General features: G+C 40.4%; 1 protein-coding gene across 3 annotated transcripts in view; it reads left to right on the forward strand.

The window, feature by feature from the left end:
- SCFD2 (sec1 family domain containing 2) overlaps positions 1-20220 on the forward strand; it is a 306279-nt gene that overhangs the window by 26070 nt on the left and 259989 nt on the right. For all 3 annotated transcript variants that reach the window (XM_075930433.1, XM_006113517.4, XM_075930434.1), the window contains exon 3: positions 13154-13281. In XM_075930433.1, the coding sequence (XP_075786548.1) occupies positions 13154-13281 (128 nt within the window). The remainder of the gene's footprint in view (positions 1-13153; positions 13282-20220) is intronic.

The raw sequence follows: 20220 nt of genomic DNA on the forward strand, positions 1-20220 counted from the left end.
CATGTACAGGTTGAACATAACAGCCAGTCACTAGACTAGACCTTTATCTGTAGACTCTTGGCACATAAATCCAACAATAACCTCAGAATTTTGAGTCTGTGCCAAAATACACAGGCACAGTTGAGTCTAGAAGAGATTACACCAGCCAAGTGGCTTGAGGGTTTGGAATGAATTGTAAATAAGCTTTATGCACTCAAGAAAACATCTATTGTTTATCAGATTTTTTTTAAATATCCATTTGCATGTGGTGATTTTAGAAAAATCCATGCACTGAGGGCATTTAAACACAATAAATCCAAATGAGCATAAAGTCCAGTGTAATCTAAGATTGTGAGACAGCTGCTGTTAATAAAATAGTATTTCATGTTGTTAGTAGCTCAACTGAGTATCTAGCTATTAATTTTTCCTATAATCTACTAGATGAATCAGCATGAACTCAGGATTTGCCACTCATGTTAAAAGTTCAGCCAATTAATCTGAGCCATTTTAATGGTTTAAAAAAGTTGTCTGATTTTTTTTGGGGGGGGGCAAATCAAGTTAGTATTGCAAACCCTGGATTAGCCACCACCTTAGTTCTGGAATTAAATGTTCTGTTTTTATTTTTAGTTTCTTTAGGAGAAATCACTGCCATGCACTCAGTTACATTAATTCTACAGGTTGAACCTCCCTGGTCCAGCACCCTCAGGATCTGATCAGTCCTGGCTGAAGGATTTTGCTGGACCCGGGGAGGTCCTAGCTGGTTCCCCTGTTTATCAGACTCCCCAGCGTTGGACTGGCTGCCGTCCAGCTCCACTCTCCGGTGGTCCCCACCATCCTTGCCATGCTGGGCGGCCCAGCTCCCAGCACACTGGGCTCCTGCCCCACAAGGCAGCCATGATGCAACATGCGAGGCTCCCGGCAGCAGCCCAGCTGGGTTGCATCAGATTTTGCTGGACCAAAGTATCCTGGTTTACACAGATTCAATCTGTAGTTAATTGTATGTAGGAAATGTATAGTGTGTCCTCTTGGCGCACATACAGTAATGCCAAGGACTTAGTTTTGAAAAACAAAATCCAAAAATATTAACACTTGTCCATCTGAAAGTCAGTTTTGCTATATATCAGAGCCACATTGTCACTTTAATAAAAAGTGAAATCAGAGTGCTGCTAAGGCAGGGCCAAATTGTGACTTGGATATTGCTGTGACTCAGGCTTCCCATTACACTCCTGTGCCAGCTACCAGCATCATGACTGTCAGCATAATAAGGAAAGTGGGTTCAGCAGAGCTGATATGTTCCCACAGCATGCACATAGTGGCATCAGAACCTTACATATGTGCTAGCCAGTATAATGGGAATATATACTACACCGTGTTAGACTCAGCACAGATAATGCTCCCTGAAGCAATAAGGGAACTAAGAGCGAGATTGTGACTCCCCATGCACTGCCCCTTGGTCAGGACTTGAAGTCAAATTGTATAGCTCCTGTTGCAGACTTCTTGGATTTATCAGAGTTTAAATGACATGCTATTGAGAACCGAAGATAGTTCGATTTTTCTTGCTGTAACTATTGTATTACTTTTGAATGATTTAGCAACTAATGTGGAAGTTGCTTCCTCCTTTTTAAAATAAATGTGGGAGTTAATGGTTCTCTTCTATGAAAAGAAAGAAAGATAATGTGCCAATATTTAAAAAAGATAAATTGACCTGGACATTTATAGACCTGTCAGCCTACCATTGATACTAGGCAAAATGATGGATTGATAAAGAATTAAAGAAGGGTAATATAATTACCAGTTAGCATGGGTTTATGCAGAATAGATTTCATCAAACTAACTTATTAACTATTTTTGATGAGACCACAAGTTGTGGTTGATAAAGAATGAGGTGATGTAATATATTGTGCTTTATATTAAGCATATGTCTTGGAACCACATGACACTTTGATTATGAAACTAGAAGTATAGAGCCAGAATGAACATAACACACAGTTGATGTATTAAAAAACTGGCTAAAAGACAGGTCTCAAAATATAGTTGTAAATGGACAATAATCATTGAGCAGGTGTGTTTATTGTGGGATCACACAGGACATTGGTTCTTGGCCATATGCTAGTCAACATTTTATTGACTTTAAGAAAACAAAATCATAAATGACAAACTTGGCATCTGACAAAGATAGAGGGGACTAATAAATATTTATAGGAAAGGTTACTATATCATGGAAAGTAGTGACTCTTAAAAGAATATAGGTGTCATGGTGTATATATATGTAGAGAACATTGAGGAGTAGAAGAAAGAGTACATTACCACTGTGTTTGACACTAGTGACCTGTGGCTGGAATACTGTGTCCAGTTCTGGTGTCCACACTTGAAGGATGTTGATAATTTGGAGAGTGTTGAGAGAGGTGCAAGGATGATTGAAGGATTGGAAAACATGTAATGGGGCAGACTCCACTTCCTGTTTAACAGCTCTCTGAGTTTTATTTATATTACCACCATAATTACCCTTTGCAGTAACTTTGTCCACAGTTTTCTTTGTTCTGCCATTTTTCAAGGAAGGGAAAGATCTTGCTAGTAAATTCCAGAAGTAGTATCTCTTTTCCCCCACCCAGTGCTTTTTTAATTATCCTCTCTGGTAATGGATAATTAGCTCTGGAGTTCATAAAACCCCAGTCCAATAGGTAATTAAGTACTCCACTTCCCTATCAGACCTTTTCTGGGGGTACTGATTAATGTTGAAGTGACCAGAGTGCTGGGCCAGCTACTGGCTCTTACACTCAGGCTGTGCCTAGACTGGCAAAAACTTGCCAGCTGTCTACACTGGCCGCTTGAATTTGCGCAAGAACACTGACGATCTAATGTAAGATTGTCAGTGCTCTTGAGCAAATACTATGATGCTCCTGCTCAGGGATAAGCCCTCTTGCGCAAATGTTTTTGTGTAAGAGGGCCAGTGTAGACAGGGAAGAACTGTTTTGCGCAAAAAAGCCCCGATGGCTAAAATGGCAATGGGGGCTTTCTTGTGCAAAATCGCGTCTAGACTGGCCACGGATGCTTTTGCGCAAAAGCATCCATGCCAATCTAGACGCTCTTTTGCGCAACTGCTTTTAATGGAAAAACTTTTCCGTTAAAAGCATTTGCGCAAAATCATGCCAGTCTAGACGTAGTCTCGGTGTAAAGCCTGTGTCCTAAAGTGCAAAAGGAGCTCTATTTAGTTTATGATAAAGAATCTTTCTTACTTGGATCACAGTCTGTAAGTGTCTGTATGGTGCTAAAAAGCTCTTCAGTCTTGTTTACAAAGGTATAAGATCTAATTGCTGACAGTGGTACTAGAGAAATTCAGGCTAGAAGGTGCAACTTTTTAACTGGGGACAATAAACCATTGAAACAATTTACCAAGGATTGTGATGAATTCACCATCAATGGAAATTTTAATATTAAGAGTGGATGGTTTTTCTATAAAGCACACTATAGTTTGAACAGGAATTGATTTAGGGAACAAATATGTTTGTGTTGTGCAGGAGAGGAAACCAGAGTCACTAGATGATCACTGTAGCCCTTCATAATATGTAAAAATGGGAAAATGCTCTTTCAAAGAGGAAAGGAATGTTTTAAAATACGTATGTAAGAGGACATATAGACTAGTCCTTTCTAAGCAGGAGTGATTGAAATGGCAAGTGTTTCAGTACAATACCTCCGTATCTGAACTCTGTTGTATTGATAAGTTTCTCAGTCTAATTAAATATCCGCTTCTGAGTTCGTTTTGCTACTTCAGTCATGAGGCATCCCCAAATTAGAGGTGAACATTAGCATCTTCTGGCATGAAGTATAAAACTTAACAGCTTAACTTCTGTTACAACCCACCATGTTTTCATGGATATAGTGTCATATCCAAGAGTTTTCTGCTTTAAAAAACACCTTGTTTACATGTAAAATAAGCTGGATAGGCAATTCAAATGTAATATAAAAAATGATGATTTTCACCTCTCATTTCTATTAAATGTGTGAAGCTCTTTAAGAAATAGGAATTTGCAATAACTTGGGTTTTAGTAAAAAATCGTATTCTACAAGGATCAAATGACATTGCTTTTTCTGAGAACTCTTGTTATATATGGCTATCTTTTTTAACCTGGTGAATGTGATGTTACATATTCGTTTTGCAGGATTTATGATCGACCACCATATAACTCCATGGGAACTTTTAAAACAAGCACAAATGTGGAATTGTAGCATAGCAGTGATAACTCATATATTAGGTAGCAAGACCACATGATAAAAGTAAGAGACAAACCTTAAATCTCTTGGGTAAAATCCTTGGCAAACATAAATAGATGTCACGGGGGCCAACATTTAAATCTAGGTTTCTCTTCCTTGCTTTTGTCAATCTCTCTCTTTGGCCTTCATCAGTTGCTTAACATCTGTGCCTGTCCTTTTTCTCTCTGTAAAAAGGGTTGTTGTGAGAGTTAATATTTTTAAAGTGATTTATGGTTCCTTGAATGTAAGGTTCTAGATATGTAAAGAATTGATTAATTTTAAGAATATTAAAATATAAGTTATATTTTGGTTGCTTTTGTAACCAAATCCATTATAGTCAGGTAAGTACATTATGAACATTGTGGTTGACAAATTGCTTCCGATAACATATGCAGCTATGTAAAGTGTCAGAAAATAGGGAAGGAGGAGCTAGAGCAGGGGTGGGCAAGAGAGCCTCCACAGGCCAGATCTGGCCCGCTAAGCAGGTTGATCCAGCCTGCGGACGTCCTGTCACTTCCCTAACCCCAGGCCACTTAGCACCTGGGGACAGGGGAATGTGCAAAATCTTCTCCCACCCTGCAAGGGGCACACAGCACTTAGAGCGAACCGCCAGCTGTTCAGAACAGCAGATTGCTCACTATTTAAGTTCCACGCACTCCTTGCAAGGCAGGGACAGCGGGCAACAGACTTCATGTCCTTCCCCAGGCCCTGATGACCTGTCTGCTCACATTAAAATCCAATCACGCCACAAGGAACCAAAGATAGAAAAAGGAGAAGAGAACTACGGTATGGCAGAGAAAAGGAGGATAGTGAGAGGAGAGGGACTTGCTTTTCCATTTTTTGCTTTGACTAATTGTGTCATTTAGTGTGGGATTCTAAAACACAATGTGGTAACTTTGTCTGAGTTACAAAGGGAGCAAACAGGAAAGAAAGACCCTTTCCCATGCCGTTTACTATTGTAATAATTACATATATACTCACTAGAGAAATTATGGAGCTAATTTTTTTTTAAGTTGAAATGGTTCCCTAAAGCTGCAATAAAAAGGGAGGAAAAGTAAGTACAGGAAGGTACATCTGAACATTTTTGTGCTACTCTTTCAACCAGTCAGTGACTAGCACTTGCTGAAATATGATGGATAATGCAAAACCAATGATTTTGGCTACTGAGACTCAGAGCTGTTCTCTGTTAAAATTATTTTAATAAGTAGTTTGTCCTAACTCTAGCACACTAGGTCACACTAACAAGAAGTGATGTGACCTACTAAAATGTATGTAAGTAAATTGGTCTTGTGTCATGAATAAACAATATATATTAGCAGTTTAATTTTGAAAGATTGGGTATTGGTGATCCATGGGATATGTTTTGTTTGTTGTCTTTGCACTCAGTTTTTTTACCTTGCACTTCATTGAGTCAGTCCCATGTTTCACTCCTTAACAACCTTCTTTATAAATTAAAACACTCACTTTTTATCTTATGATGAGCATTTCCTATTAGTTTCAAGCAAACTCCAGTTGATATTTATTGCATGCCATACATTTTTCAAATGCTTTATCCGGATTGAAGTAGCACAGGTGAAAGACAGGAATTACTCTTTGGTGCTAAGCTGTTCACTGATAGAACATCCTTATTGTATAAAAGAATAGTTTAAAATCTTGAGGAGACATTTGATAGAGATTGGTAAAACTGTGCATTCTGGGTGGAGTCCTCTTTCCCAGGAAGATGCTAGTTTACTGGTATATCTATGGGCTTTACAGCGATAAGCTAACATAGTAAAAATGAAGACTTTCATTTTATTTAAAATTGCCACTTATAGTTTTATGCATGGCCGAAGGCATGGTGTTTCAAGATAGAGAAAATTCTTTGGCTGGTTATATAATTTGTTAAAACTGGTACATTTTTGCTGTATGTGTACTTTGCCTTGGCTAGCTTTCCTGGTTATCTGCTTCATACGTTTTTCATTCATAAAGCACAGAACATAACTAATCATCAGGAAAGAAGCACAGCACACTCGTTTGCTTTTTTACATACATTACAGTTGTTTTTGTCCTCCTCCCTAAAATTATATAATCGCAAAAAATCAGATACTAAAAGTTATATAGGCTTCTAACTTCTGTTGATTTCACTGCAAGCAAGGAGCCTAATTAATTACCTTTGGTATCTAGGCCTAAATTTCTGAAATGTGCCCAGTTTCTCCTCCATCCCGTAAAAATTTAAAAAATTGGAGGGTGATGTTCCTCTTTTTTCCCCCTCTTAGTTTGGAAATCAAGTTGATTAATTTTATTTAATATTTTAATCTCTCTTTAAGGGGGGGTGGGAGAGCAGAGAGTACAATGCTCACTCTTAAAAATTTGCCAGTTTTATTGTAAATAACTACATTATTGTACCTCAGTATTCACAGTAATCTCACTATATAGGGAAATACATGGCCTTCTGTATATACTTGGGATAACTGTATTTGAAGCAATGTTGCAAATTTTTTATTTAGCATTTCTAGACATGTAAACTGAATCATGCTATTGGCTGTCCAAAGGTTTTTAGTGAAACCAGGAGATTGGGCTCACCAGCCTATTTCAGTCCAGAGAACTGAAATGGAAAAGACTCTGCATTCCTGATTTTGCTTTCCATTTTGCACATTTTGAGACCAAGGGTGATCTGTCTTTGAGGCTAGACTGCTTTATCGTACTATGCATAAAGATGAACCTTAACATCATTTGGAAATGTTAAGTCATGCCATATACATTTGCCTCCTTGTTAACCCCAGAGGAATACATTGGCAATCCAAAATCCTCATCAGATCCTGGATAGCTTCCAAGTGAAATTTAAGATGTTGCTTTTAATTTAGAAAGCCCTAAATAATTGGGAGCCCTAGTTATCTGAAACATAGCCACTCATCATTAGGGATGTTAAAATGTGTATAATAGGGTAATTGTGTGACTGTAGAAAATCTCAGCAGTTTATACGCTGTGGGCTCTGTAGTATAAAGCTTTAGCTTTAGCTTTATTCTGCCGAGTAGCCTCCCTGGAAGCGGGGCTGCTGGCTCCGCTCTTCAGCCGGGGCCAGGGATGATGGGTTTGAGGTGGGCTAAGGTAGAGGCTCTGAGTGAGAAAAGGCTCTGGCCAGGCAGCAATTAAATCAAGCAGCTTCTTGAAGTGGCTGGCATGTCCAGCTCCTGGGCCCAGTGGCCAGTGAGTTTTGCACTGCCTGCATCCACAGGTGTCGCTCCCATAGCTCCCATTGACTAGGGGCGGCATGCAGAGCCTCTGACTGCCCCTGTGTTTAGAAGCCAGACAGACCATCTTCTTCTAGGAGCTGTGTGGAACAAGGGCAGACAGGAAGCCTACTTTAACCCTGCTACATTGCTGACCAGACTTTTATCAGCTCAGTGAGTGGTGCTGACTGGAGCTGCAAGGTTCCCTTTTGAAACCGGCATGCCAATCAAAAGCTGGTGCCTGGCAGCCATAGCAGTGGTACCTGAGCTACTTGCTGTTTGGTTAGAACGGAAGGGGGCACCTAGCTGAGTTTTCTTTGCAGAAATCCTAGTTGCTGGAGCTGACTTTCCCTTGTACCTTTGATCTGATAGGCTATGTTGACACAGCATTGCAAGCCCAGAACAAAGTGGGAACCAAGCTTAGAACAGCAGAGCACAGCAGAGGGATGACCCCCGCTATCCTCACCTGGGAATCTCCTTCTTCCTGTTAGCTTTGTGTCCATGCTCTGGGCAAGCTTCACACAGCTGGGAGGAGGAGCATGCTCTGCTAGGAAGGTAATGGCACTTCTGGCCACTGCACTGGCTGCCTGCGGCACTGCTCCTTTGCCACGAGGAACTCTAGGATATATTGTAGGACTTCCAGGATCCAAATCAAACTGGGGCTGCTTGCACACAGAAAGGTCCCAGCTTACCAAGCCGGGACCCAGGACTCTGTGTGTGAGCCCTAGGTTAGCACATTTGCAGCGTGGATGCAAGTGGGGTTTGGCTTGAGCCTGGACTCAGACCCAGGCTTTACACTACTATGTAGATATATCCCTAGTGTCCATGTTTGTTCACGGTCAGGGCATACTTATTTGCTTTCTCAGGCTTTTCAAGATGGGATGATGTGAAGAATTGGGGATGTTTGGTTGTGGAATATTTTTGATGGGGCATTCTGAATCGTTAAGTGGATTATTTTTGAGCGCATAAGTCCTTGAGCAATGAAGTATTTTGCATTATGGATTCTTATTTCATTTTTTGTATTTTAAAATATTTGCACACAGAGACCTAGAGCTTGGGTACTTTTTTGGTGCATCAGCAGAAAAAAGAAATAATACCTATGGTATCCCTTTTTATTTACCCTCTTTTTCTTTTTCCTGCTCAACCAGAGTTTTGTCTGGAAATACTCATTGTAATTTGTAGAAAATTCCAGGCACATGGGAATATGAGGCACCCTGGTCATCAATAAGACTTCACCACACTTGTGGGTTTTCTTTTTTCTGTTTTAGCACATTAAAACAATCCTCAGCCCCACAACTTATACCAGCAAGAGTAAATAATATATATAAATAATCTCACTGGGTCGAACACTATGAGAAATAGCTGAAAAAACAGAGGTCTGTGTTTGTTTTGTAGTACCCAAGTCTGGCTCAGCCATAAGTCTGGGCATGTTTTTTATTTTTTTTAAATCGGTTATCTAAATAATATCTAGTTCTTACACAACACTTCTCAACAGTAGAGCTCAAAGTGTTTTACAACAGGAGGTCAGTATAATTATCCCCATTTTTCAAGTGAGGAAACTGAGACACAGAGGGGTTGTGTTTGCCTAAGATCATGCAGCAGGATAGGACCCAGGTCACTTGAATGCCAGTCCGGCACTCTGCCTACTAGATCACTCTGCTTAGACAAACCAGGCAGAGAGTGAGGAGAAAAATATGCAACAAAGAAGACAACAAAGCAATGTGGAAGTTCCATGTGTACTGTTTTAATAGATATGCTTTTTGGGTGGGTTTTCTAAATTTCATTTGTTATGTTTAAATATGCACTATAGTGAAGGGGTGGGAGAGAAGGAGAGACAGCAGTTCTGCCAAGTTTCACAATTTTATTGCTATATTGATTAAAGCCCAAGCTCCTGGAGGCATGTGATAGTGTGAAAACATTAGCTTACTTTTTTTTTTTTTTTTAATGAATATTTCTAGCCTCATGGTTGTGGAGAAAAGCCCATGACAATCTGAACTCTGAAGTTTCAAAAACCAGAAGGCAAAAAAAGACCGTCAAAATGTATTATCTTTTAAAAAATCCATGATCTTAATGCAATTTCCTGGTATTTTGAGTCTGGTTTATGACATTTGTATGGTTGGGGTTGGTAATACAGAGTCTGAAAGGAATTAGCTAAAAAAATCAGTCAGAGGGAGGAACGAAGATGGGGGACAAAGAATGGAAGAGACTGTGAGGATGAAGATTATTGGATCAAATAGTCAATCAGCACAGGGGAAACAATGTTTTCAGTAAAATGATGTAAAAACCTCTCATGATGTATACTCTAGATGGGCCCATAGAACAACTGAGGCACAAAGGAGAAATAGATGTGAAAAGTAGTGGTAAGGAGGAATATGAGGGACAATGGGTAAAACAAGCAGAGCAGTGGAGGAAGGGAGATGAGTGCCAACCTTCACCTCATAAGCACCACTGTAAATGATTACTTGCAGAAGGGTTCCCATAAAGTTACATGTTGGGGACCCAGTTACAGCATGATTTCATTTTATAATGTGATGAGAATACAGCAAAGTTGCAGAAAAAGTCTTGAGAAAATCATGTCCAACCAAGGCTGCTTTACCATGGCAAGAGGCTTGGCAAGAGGCTTAGGAACCCCTGTATGTTGCAGAGTACAAGTGTTGTAACTAGATCAAAGGATAACTTGTACTAACCTAACCCTCAGAAACAGTTTAGAACAGGGGTCAGCAACCTTTCAGAAATGGTCTGCTGAGGTTTAACTTATTCATCTCTTTGTACAGGTCAGAGTGCTGGTGATACTTTTAAAAGTAAATACTAATTCTACTTACAGCAGCTTCATAAATAAATAAAGAAGCAGATCTTACTGTTTAGTGTGATTCTTGGCCTTGTTTTGCTTTGCTGAGTTGTCCCATCTTGGGCTCAGTTTGATACTTTAAGCAGCACACAGGCCTCTGAGTGTTCCGTCAGACACCCCAAATAAACTGTCCCCTACTTCCACCTCACCACACAGATGCCAGCACCCACCTCATGGAACCTGTTCCCCCCAGCCCATGTGGGGGCTGGGATAAAATCCTGCTTCTCGAAGTAGCAGGCACCAGCCATCTGTCCTGTCCGAACTCCCAGCTAAAGCACAAACTAATTATCCCCACCTTCCTGATCTCACAGCACAAACTACCTTCCTGCCTCCACCTTCACCCCATGCCAGCACCCACCCACCAACTCTTTTTCCCCCACCCACCTCATGCAGTCACACACGGGCTGCCACTATCCCCTGCTGGCTTGCCTGGCTGCCTCTGCCCCACTACCACGGCTCCGGAGTAGCGACATAGCCCAAGCCCCTGCCACCAGAGTTTGCCCAGCTGAGCTCCCCAGCAGCAGCACACATGATTTCACCAGCTCACTGCTGCTTCCACCGGCTCACTTCTATAATGGAGTTGGGCAGGCGGAGAAGCATAAGAACACCGACTGCTGGCTGGCGCACAGCCCCATCTGCAGCCTTTTGCCCTCCCCCCAGAGCTGGTGCTGTGGCTGCACACTGGCCACTCCCACAGCCCAATCAGCAGCCTCTCCGCCTGCCCCTTGGAGCTGGTTCTGTGGCTGCGCACCAACCACCAGACTCAAGCGGCAGCACAAGCTCTTGCTGTGTGGGGGAGGAGGAATAGGCTTGAGCTCACACCCCATGTACCAGTAAAAAATTGGCTCGTGCCACCAGTGGCGCACATGCTGGGGGTTGCTGACCCCTGGTTTAGAATGATAGACATGAATGATAGATATGCTCTATGAGTGGTCTGAACAGAGTCAGTTACATTTTTGCATGATAATGATTAGAAGGAAGGAATTTCAGCAGTAAAACCCAAGCAATCCAGTATTCATAACTGTAAAGCAACACAGCATTGCATTAGTTCAAGGAAACTGTGTTTGAAGAATACAGTTAGTTACTTTCGGAACCTTTGATTTATTTTGAATTCCAGTCTTTGTATCAAAAAGTATTCCATTTTGTGTGACGAGATCAAAATCTGGTGCTTGGCTGGCTAGCGAAATAAGGCACTCAGATTGCCCTTGCAAGTGGAGTGTCTGGTGCTACAACTGTAAGTGACACGAGAGTTGGGTGGTCTCTGGAAGAAGCCGTCCCCCAAGCCTCGTTGGCCTGAGAGAGATGCAATAGTGTCCTTGAAATTTGAAAATGAAGAGACTCATTAGATCATCTGATCAATTCCTCTGCTGGTAGAGGATTGTGCTGTACATATATTTTTCTAATGCTTTATCAAGGCCACTTTTTACATGTGATGGGTCTTCTGCTATTTCCCTGGGGAGACTATTTCCTAATTTACTCCAGTCTTTCTCTGCTCTTTAGTTTGGATAGTCTTTCTCAGGCATATTCGTGGGATGAAATGCTTGCACTCTCATTCAGTCCAGGTCTACGCCTACCTCAAGATAGATGTTTCAGAGAGCAATCTTCCAGAGTTCGATTTAGTAGGTCTAGGAAGGATCTGCAAAATTGACCACTGATGATGCCCCCATCGATTTCATTACTCCACAGGATCACGAGGAGTAAAGGAAATTGACTGGAGAGTTTCTCTATTAACCTCTCATAGTGGGGACGCCACAGAAATTACATTTACGATACACAACTCTAGCTATAAGAACAGAGTAGCTGGAGTTGACGTACCTTAGGTTGATTTTCTTGCATAGTATAGACCTGGCCTCATACAGAATACATTCCCTTGCCCTACCCTGGTTAGCTGAGGGAGAGATTTAAATTCCTTCTCATCTGCCACTTATTCCAATCTTCCCTGCCATATCCAAATAGAGGTTTTGGGCTGCCAATAGAGGGGCTTGGAAACACTCACCTGCAGTGGGGGATGATATGCTGGATTTAACATAACTGTTGTTTCTGGCACGTGGAAAATTTGTGGTAAGGGACTCTAGAGGAAATTTAGGAGGGGAAAAAAATCTGCTGAGAGAATACAGAACGAAGCTTTTTGAAATAAACAAACAAACAAAAACCAACCCAATGAATCAAATGTGCATGGACATAGCCTAAGGAAAATTTTTCCAGAGAAAACACTAGAGCCATTCGCCCAATACAATAACTTGGGTGAGGGAGAATACTGATGAGAAAATGAACGCAGATGAGCAAAATAAAATATTAGGTGTCTTTTATGAAAATCCAACTGCAAATAATTTTAGCATTCTGTACATTTACTTAAAACGTTTAAGCCTTATAGCAGATTGTTCTTTTTTATATGTAAATATAAGGGCAATAAATAAAGCCCTAAGAGACAATACCGAATGTACCAAACCAACATGACTCCTCCCAAATTTTAGGAATGTTTGCATCAAGCTCCACATGCCAACTTTAGAGTTGGAACCTATCTGTACTTCAGTTGCAGTGTTTGAAAAACCTCAAAGCATTTTTGATATTGCCGAAGTGCACAATAAGGGTTCCATCTGGGCCGTCCTGTTAGTTTTAGCTTATGTTGATTATCTATGAAAATATGGATGTCTCTTGTAATGCAAGTTTGTAGCAAGAAAATATATGCTTTTCATATGGAATCACAGTAACTATTTTTAAAAGTTAATCTTGAGTCTACTGACTATCCATCTCATACAAGTTACTACCTATGAACACACATTTTAAAATGTAAATGTTGCCTTCACCTTATTTCATTATGCAACAGATGTTTAGTGTAAACCCTCTTGTGGTTTTGTTTTTACAGTGATCCAGCTGCCAAAGCGCTCTGGGAGTCCTTAATGAATCTTAGACAAAAGGAAGCTGTGATGGAAGTTAGGAGACACCTGGTGGAGGCTGCAAGCCGAGAAAACTTGCCCATTAAGATGAGTATGGGTAAGCATTATGATAGACCCTTTATCACATAGCTATAATGCGGAATATTTCAGCATCCATACTTCCTTCAGTCTCAAGCATTTAAAGCAGTGGGGCCCAAACTTTTTTTTCTCATATCCCCCCTTATCAATGGAATGTGTCCACACTTCCCTGGGTTGGGAATGGAACCCAAGGATTGTGGGGCTGGGAGCTGGGGACTGGTGGTCTTAAGGCCAGGAGTGAAGCCTGGGCTACAAGTGTGGCCGGGGCTGGAACTGAGGTGGGGGCAGAGCAGGGCTGAATGGTTCTCCATCCCTGCCCCCCCTTCCTGTGAGGATTGGCCTGGACCCCACTGCACCCTCCCAGACAGTTCTCCTTGCTCCCTCCTGCACCAGAAGTCATGCCCTGTGGTTTGAAGGTCACTGATTTAAAGGATTAATATTGTTCTTAAAATTGTTATCCTGCTGTATGAGAACGATTGATGCTTAAGCATGATGTAGTGGTGAAAAAAATTAGTTGCTTTGGGGTTTTTGTTTTGTTTGTTTTTTTAAGATTCAAAAACCGATATATTGAGAGAGTTACGTGGAAAATGATAAATACACTGACGCAAATGCTTAATCTTACCTCTTGCCTTTCTACTATGAAGCATGACAATTTGGGGCATGTTTACAGAGAGTAGTCTGCTGAGATCCTGTTCTCAACACGCAAACAGCTAGCAGGAGAACTGTTGGAATCTATGCTAATCTCTCTCTTTCTTTTAACTGAATGTTCTGTGTAGCAAGGCCACATCACAAAAATTGAAAACAATATTTAATAAGTCTTTAGAGTCGTAATCCTTAGAAATATGCTAGCTACAGGACATAGAGTTTTTGCAGCTTTTTTTAGTACATAATTCTCATTGGATCAAAACAAAAAAATGGAAATGAAAGAAGTTAATAGTTGGCCTACATACTTAAACAAGTTATGAAATACAAAAACGGAAGATTTTTGTGTTAGTATTAACTCACCCCTCTTATATATTCATTATGCACCTGATATACTTAAAGTATACATTAATAGACTATTAATCATTTATATTGAGAGGAAATGTTAATATGCAAATAGTAATGTTTTCTTTTAATGTGTAATTTCTGTTTAAATAACAGCCATAGCATTTTACTAACATACTTAGCTGTGTTTTATATTGCTTGTTTTCTTTTGTTCAAAAGAAACAAAAAAGAGGTTAGGGAAAAATAGAACAGGTGAAGATAGCAAGTGGAGAAGACTGACAAAGTCCTTTTCCAGTTCTTGGAGAAGCTAGGAAGCAATTAGAAAGGTTTTACATAAACCCCATCAATACTGAACCCAGGGACATATTTTAGGGAGGTTAAAGAAGACCTTCATGTTTTGAGGATTTCCTTAAAGATCTTGAAGATACGTAGGAGAAGCACCATTGGTAGCATTCTGAACCCTCCATGGGATTGGGGGTAGAAAGGGGGAATGGAAGGAAGGGCACTAAAATCTTCAGCCTATTTGCCCACCAGCCTAGGTGGGGAGCATTTGGAACCTAGATGGGGAACAGCTTCAGTGCAGAGGACCAGAGAAAATATCAGATCCTAGATCAAGGAGGTGAAGAACTGTGATGGTCCCCAAATTTTCCCTGAAGCTGAAGAGAGAGTGGAATGAATGAAATATCTCCGGGCATCTCATCACTATATTAGACCCTAGTGATAAGACTATGAACAGATGTGTGTCTTTGCATGACTTCATGTTGTTGCTGGATGTTTCAGTTATGAGAGAGGACTCACCTGCTTTACCTTTTAAACAGATGTCAGAGGGGTAGTCGTGTTAGTCTGAATCTGCATAAACAACGAGAAGTCCTGTGGCACTTTACAGACTTAACAGATTTATTGGAGCATAAGCTTTCATGGGCAAAGACCCACTTCGTCAGATGTTACTCTTCTGTCAAAACAGTACATTGCAATTTGGGATGTTTTGAAAGTGGGAAGATGGCAAGTATGGTAGGGCTGTTGTAAGAAATCTACTTAGAAAAAAGGGCACAGTAAATTGAGAATATTTTCTTAAATAACCTCAGATGATGTGAGAGAGCCAGGATGACTTGTTCACTTTTGTGTGATACAAGGTATTGATTTTTATAACTGATCTAATTTTTGTTTTTCAAAGTGGTTTCTTTTGCATTTGAAACTCCATGATCCATTAGCAATCTTTGACACTTTGTATTGCTAATAAACCAATAACTTTGCCTTCATTCTGTGCTCCCTTCTCAATTCCCATTTTCTCAGATTAAGTGTCTAGTGTCAGGTGAGCAGGAATTTCAGTGAGACTCTTGGCAAGGAAAAGCATTTTCTGGATTTAGGCCAAAGTAGTGCCACAACAGCTTTTCCTCCTGTAAGGGCTGGTATTAAGTGGGTTCTGTTGAGTTAATCTGTTGAGTCCATTTGCTTTTATTGCTTAGGGTTTTGTTTTTTGTTTTGGCAATGAGCGTGCATGAAATGCTATTCGTAATTGAAATGCTGTTTGAAGTACAGATATAAATTACTATTTGTATAAGTCTCATTTATTGTTTTAAACAGTGGATTCATCAGCTCACAACTGGAAGAGCAACAAAGAAAAGCTTTGGGCAGCTTTGCAAATGGAAAGAAAAGAGAAACAAGTAAAAGCTAGGCATGAAGGCAGAAGTGTATGTGTGTGGGCATGGTTTTGTAGAAACCCTAGCTTTTCATTGGAAAGTGAAGGAAACAGTTCCAAATGTCAGGGACTAAAATTTGTTCAATGAAGCATAACTATTGAAAGAAACTTTGAAACTGTACTATATCCTTAGAGTGTACAAGGCCAAATGTATCTATAGAATATTTTAAAACCCTTAAGGCAGTGAGAAATTAAGATGCATGTAGCAAATCAGTTGCTTCCTTTACCTGGGACAAAACAATTCTAGCTACCTCTTTTCTGCCAGATGCCTTTATTTAGTCGAAAGGCCACCTACTTTCAATATGGCTGAAATGTGGGGAAATGGAGGCCTAAGAGAAGATAGATGGGCTTTAAGTCTTCATCCTCTTTGTCAAAGTTGGACTCTGCAGATATTGGTATTTTCCAATGGATTCTGCACTGCCATCTGCTGTTTAGGAGTAGCACCTCAGTCTTGTCAATATTTAGTGGCATATCTTGAGAATTTTTATGCTCTGCCTCGTGAAATATCATAGATATCCTTTTCCAGCATGAAGATAATCTCTAACACTTTTACCTAAGTCAGTTGTCATAAGATGAAAACTTCTTATGCTTGACATAAGGAGTGAATACATTTGGAATCAAAGCTTTAAATTCCAGTTGGTAATTCTGAGACCTCCATGTTTGACATGGGCAGCATAGAAGGCCTGTATCAGATTATAAGCAGTTCTGTCATTCTTTAATATGGGTAGAGAAAATATCCTTAATCACTCACTGCAATGAAACAAATCACTTTCATGCCATTGTGTGTACATGGTTCATGTTTTCTTAGACCACCTTTTTTCCTTTCTTTGATTGGTCTTATGTAATGGCAGCAGAGCACCTGTCTTAGGAGCACTGCTTGTTCTGTGTTATACCGGGTATCCTGCAGAGTGATCAGCACCATTGTGGGGTTGCTGAAGAACCCATCAGCAATCCTGCCCTGGGGTAGGAGGCAAGTGAGAATTCTTATGAAACCAGTGGAAGAAAGTTGTCATTGTAACTGTGCTTGCGCCTGCTGACAGTGTCATTTCCTTTACTCTTCAAGCTTCAAGGATGAACAGAGGGAAAGATTTCTGCATCACTGCCAGGAGAGAGAGAGGGGGGGGGGAACAGGAGCTCCTTACTCTTCAGCAGCCAAGAAGGGGTGTGTGAATGTGAGAGATGTCTGATCTCACAATTTGGGCACTGCCTTTGAATCTCACTGGTGCTGGCATCCATGACTGTGGTCAGCCTTCAATACTATGAAACTCCGAATTTAATTTTAATAGTTAAACCCCAGTGAAGTTTTAAGCATTAACAATGTCAATGAACAATAAAGATGAAGATTGGTTAGGAGAATCCCAGGAACCAACAGCACCATTTTCAGGCTATATATACATTACTATTCATAAACAAATGTAGAATTGTACTCATGCCTTATTAACCCCTACATATCCTCCTATTAAATGTCAGGTAAGCCCTTTCTTGTTAAACTTTCTTTGATGTTCAAAGCAAAGTTGAAGCCAAACTAATGTATTGGCTAGAATTACCTGTAATATATTTCTGCACCTCACCCAGGGATAAAGTGAAACCTTAGGTTTACTCCAGATATGACCCTGCACATCTACTGCTTATCAATTCCTTGGCATGGTAGAGACTTGGGCATTGGCAGACCTCAGTGCCTGCTATTCTATACAGTGCCTGCTAACCTCCTGTGGGCTGTACTGCTTTGGTCTAGTTTCAGTTGTTTGCTTTATTGTGTGAGTGGTAGGTGGTGTTGGTGTCTGGTAATATTTGGGAGCTCAGACGAGATCCAGTAGCCCTCTTTGGCCCTAAACTCTGTTACTTTAAGTATTGGAGAACTTTGGAAGCTACTTTTCAGTTGCATGCATAATGTTCCAGTGCCCCCATATGATGTCATTTTCCAGCAAAAGCTCCGCCGCTTACAGGGGACTCGCTACTGTCTCTCCAAGCTTTCATTTAAAAATTCATCATAACTTTTACCTTCTGAACTCTCAAGACTGGACTGGACAGCTGGTGCCTTCCTATTAACGACTCAACCATGGTTCCTTTACAAATCCCTAATGGTGGGGAATAATGACTCTCCTATACAAACTGCCCCCAGGCTACAAATGAATGAATTACAGCAGTTTGTTAGTTGAAAGGAGTGGAAGGGTAGGTTAAATTATCCTCTGAACTCTACCACTTTAACAGGTTTTTAGGGACTAATGCTTTAGAGAAGTGGTGAGAAACCACTTTGAGGGCATAATGCTGAGCTGACTAGGCAAAGTATGGAGTGTTGCTTTAAGGTTTGTTTTAGCTATATAACATTATTGCTGGCAAAAGTATCATCAAATGTGAGGAGAGTGCCTTTGGAACATCTGGAGACTGTTGTAAGAGGCCAGGACATCAGGGAAGGTGCAGCGAGATGGGAAGAGCATTGCTAAACATTTTCTGGAAGCTCAGAAAGAAATATAGTTGCAAGGGGGCAAGATCTTCCTGATGTCTACTGAGGAGGAATTTTACTGAGAGTCTTCTGTTTTCTCCTCTGAATGTTTCAGTCACCTTATGCTGTGGCTTCCAGGTGTGAATAAGAGATCTTTGGAGAGTGTGCCATTTTTGGGTGAGTTTAGCCACATGGTCAAAGATAAATGTGGTGCCATAATTTTACAATCTCAGGGCAAGTCTACACTACGAAGAAGAGCAGCCCTCCGGAAGTCTTCTAGCATTCAATTTAGTGGGTTTAATGTAGACCTATGAATCAAATGCTGAGGGCAGCTCCCACTGGCATCCGGTATTCCTTGTTTTGCGAGGAGTAAGGGAAGCCAACGGGAACTCCTGTCAGCCTCCTGCTGTGTGGACGCTGCCACAGCTCAGTTTAAGGTAAGCCAACTCCAGCTACACATTTTGTGTAACTCGAGTTGCATACCTTAAATCAACCTGCCTGGTCTCAATGTCCAGCTCAACATCCAGCTGACTTGCTAGAAATACTTCAGAAATGTTTGCCCAAAGAACTGATGCTTCAAAGGAACATCTGGATGAACTTCAGATAACTTTGTCTAAGGAAAACTTGAGGACCTGATGAACCATCTCACAGAACTAGACAAAGAGCAAAGAGCGAGTCCTTGAAGGCCTGATATACACTAAAAGTATGAGTTGGCCTTGGTTCTCCATAGTGGAGCCAAGTGTGGTTTTTAGGAAATGCTAGAATAGGGAAATGGGATTTCCTTTTATCCACATGACTTTGTATCTCAAAGAGCATATTTGAATTCCTAAGATTAAATCTGAGATGAGACTTGAAGGAGGTAGACTGATTTCTTAGGTACTATTTTACATTGGGACTGTTGTTTTAATTTTGAATATTTTTTGCTATATTTGGATTATTTGCGAATGTTTTTAGAGTTGATGGGTGAGGTATTCTCTTATATTTGACCAACTTAGTTAATGAGAGAGACAAACTTTCAAATTTATACAGAACAATGGTTTGGCAGTTAATACTAACAATCTTAAAGTATTTTACAATCCACGTGTAAAAAATAGTTATTTAGTATTTGAAGATTTAATATGCTGTGGTATTCTGTAATTTTTTTTCTATTTGTATTTTTCATTGTGAATTATTTATTCATTGTGATTGCTAGTTATTGTAACACTGAATATTGAGTGTGTTTCAAAGGGTGGAACTAAAACCTTGGGGACAAGATTATTATTGTGGCAACAGATCAGAAGATTGGTGGAGTTGCTCTAGTTAGTTCCTTCTGGTTGGATGTATTTTCTGGAGCAGTTCCAGCTAATCTGTAATATCCAGGTGCAAGTCTGAACTTGTTGTTTTGGTTGGTCTGTTTTTATTAGAGTTCCATAAAATATTTGAGGGCCGTGCATATTGAAATCTTTGGAATACTATGATACTTATTTTATAAAAAGGAAAGGAAAATGAAATGCCTTCATGCTGCCTTTCAAACAACTGTGTGTGTATATTAGGTAAGCACCGTTAGTCTGTCTACTACACTACAGATTACTTTGATATAACTTACTTTGCTCTAGGGTGTGTATAATCCATGCTTCTGAGCAATGGAAGTTATACTAACTAAAGCACTGGTGTGAACGGTGCTATGTCAGCACGATAGCTTGTCCCACTGACATAGCTACTGGCTCTTGTTTAGATCAGCGTTATTAAACCACTGAGGGCTCTCTCCTGTCAAATTTTAGCATCTTCACTTGGTGCAGCTGTAGTGCTTCTGTGTAGCTGTGCTGCTGTAGCTGCTGTAGAGTAGAAAT

This window comes from Pelodiscus sinensis, chromosome 5 (assembly GCF_049634645.1).
Source record: "Pelodiscus sinensis isolate JC-2024 chromosome 5, ASM4963464v1, whole genome shotgun sequence".
NCBI classification, from domain to species: Eukaryota; Metazoa; Chordata; order Testudines; family Trionychidae; genus Pelodiscus; species Pelodiscus sinensis.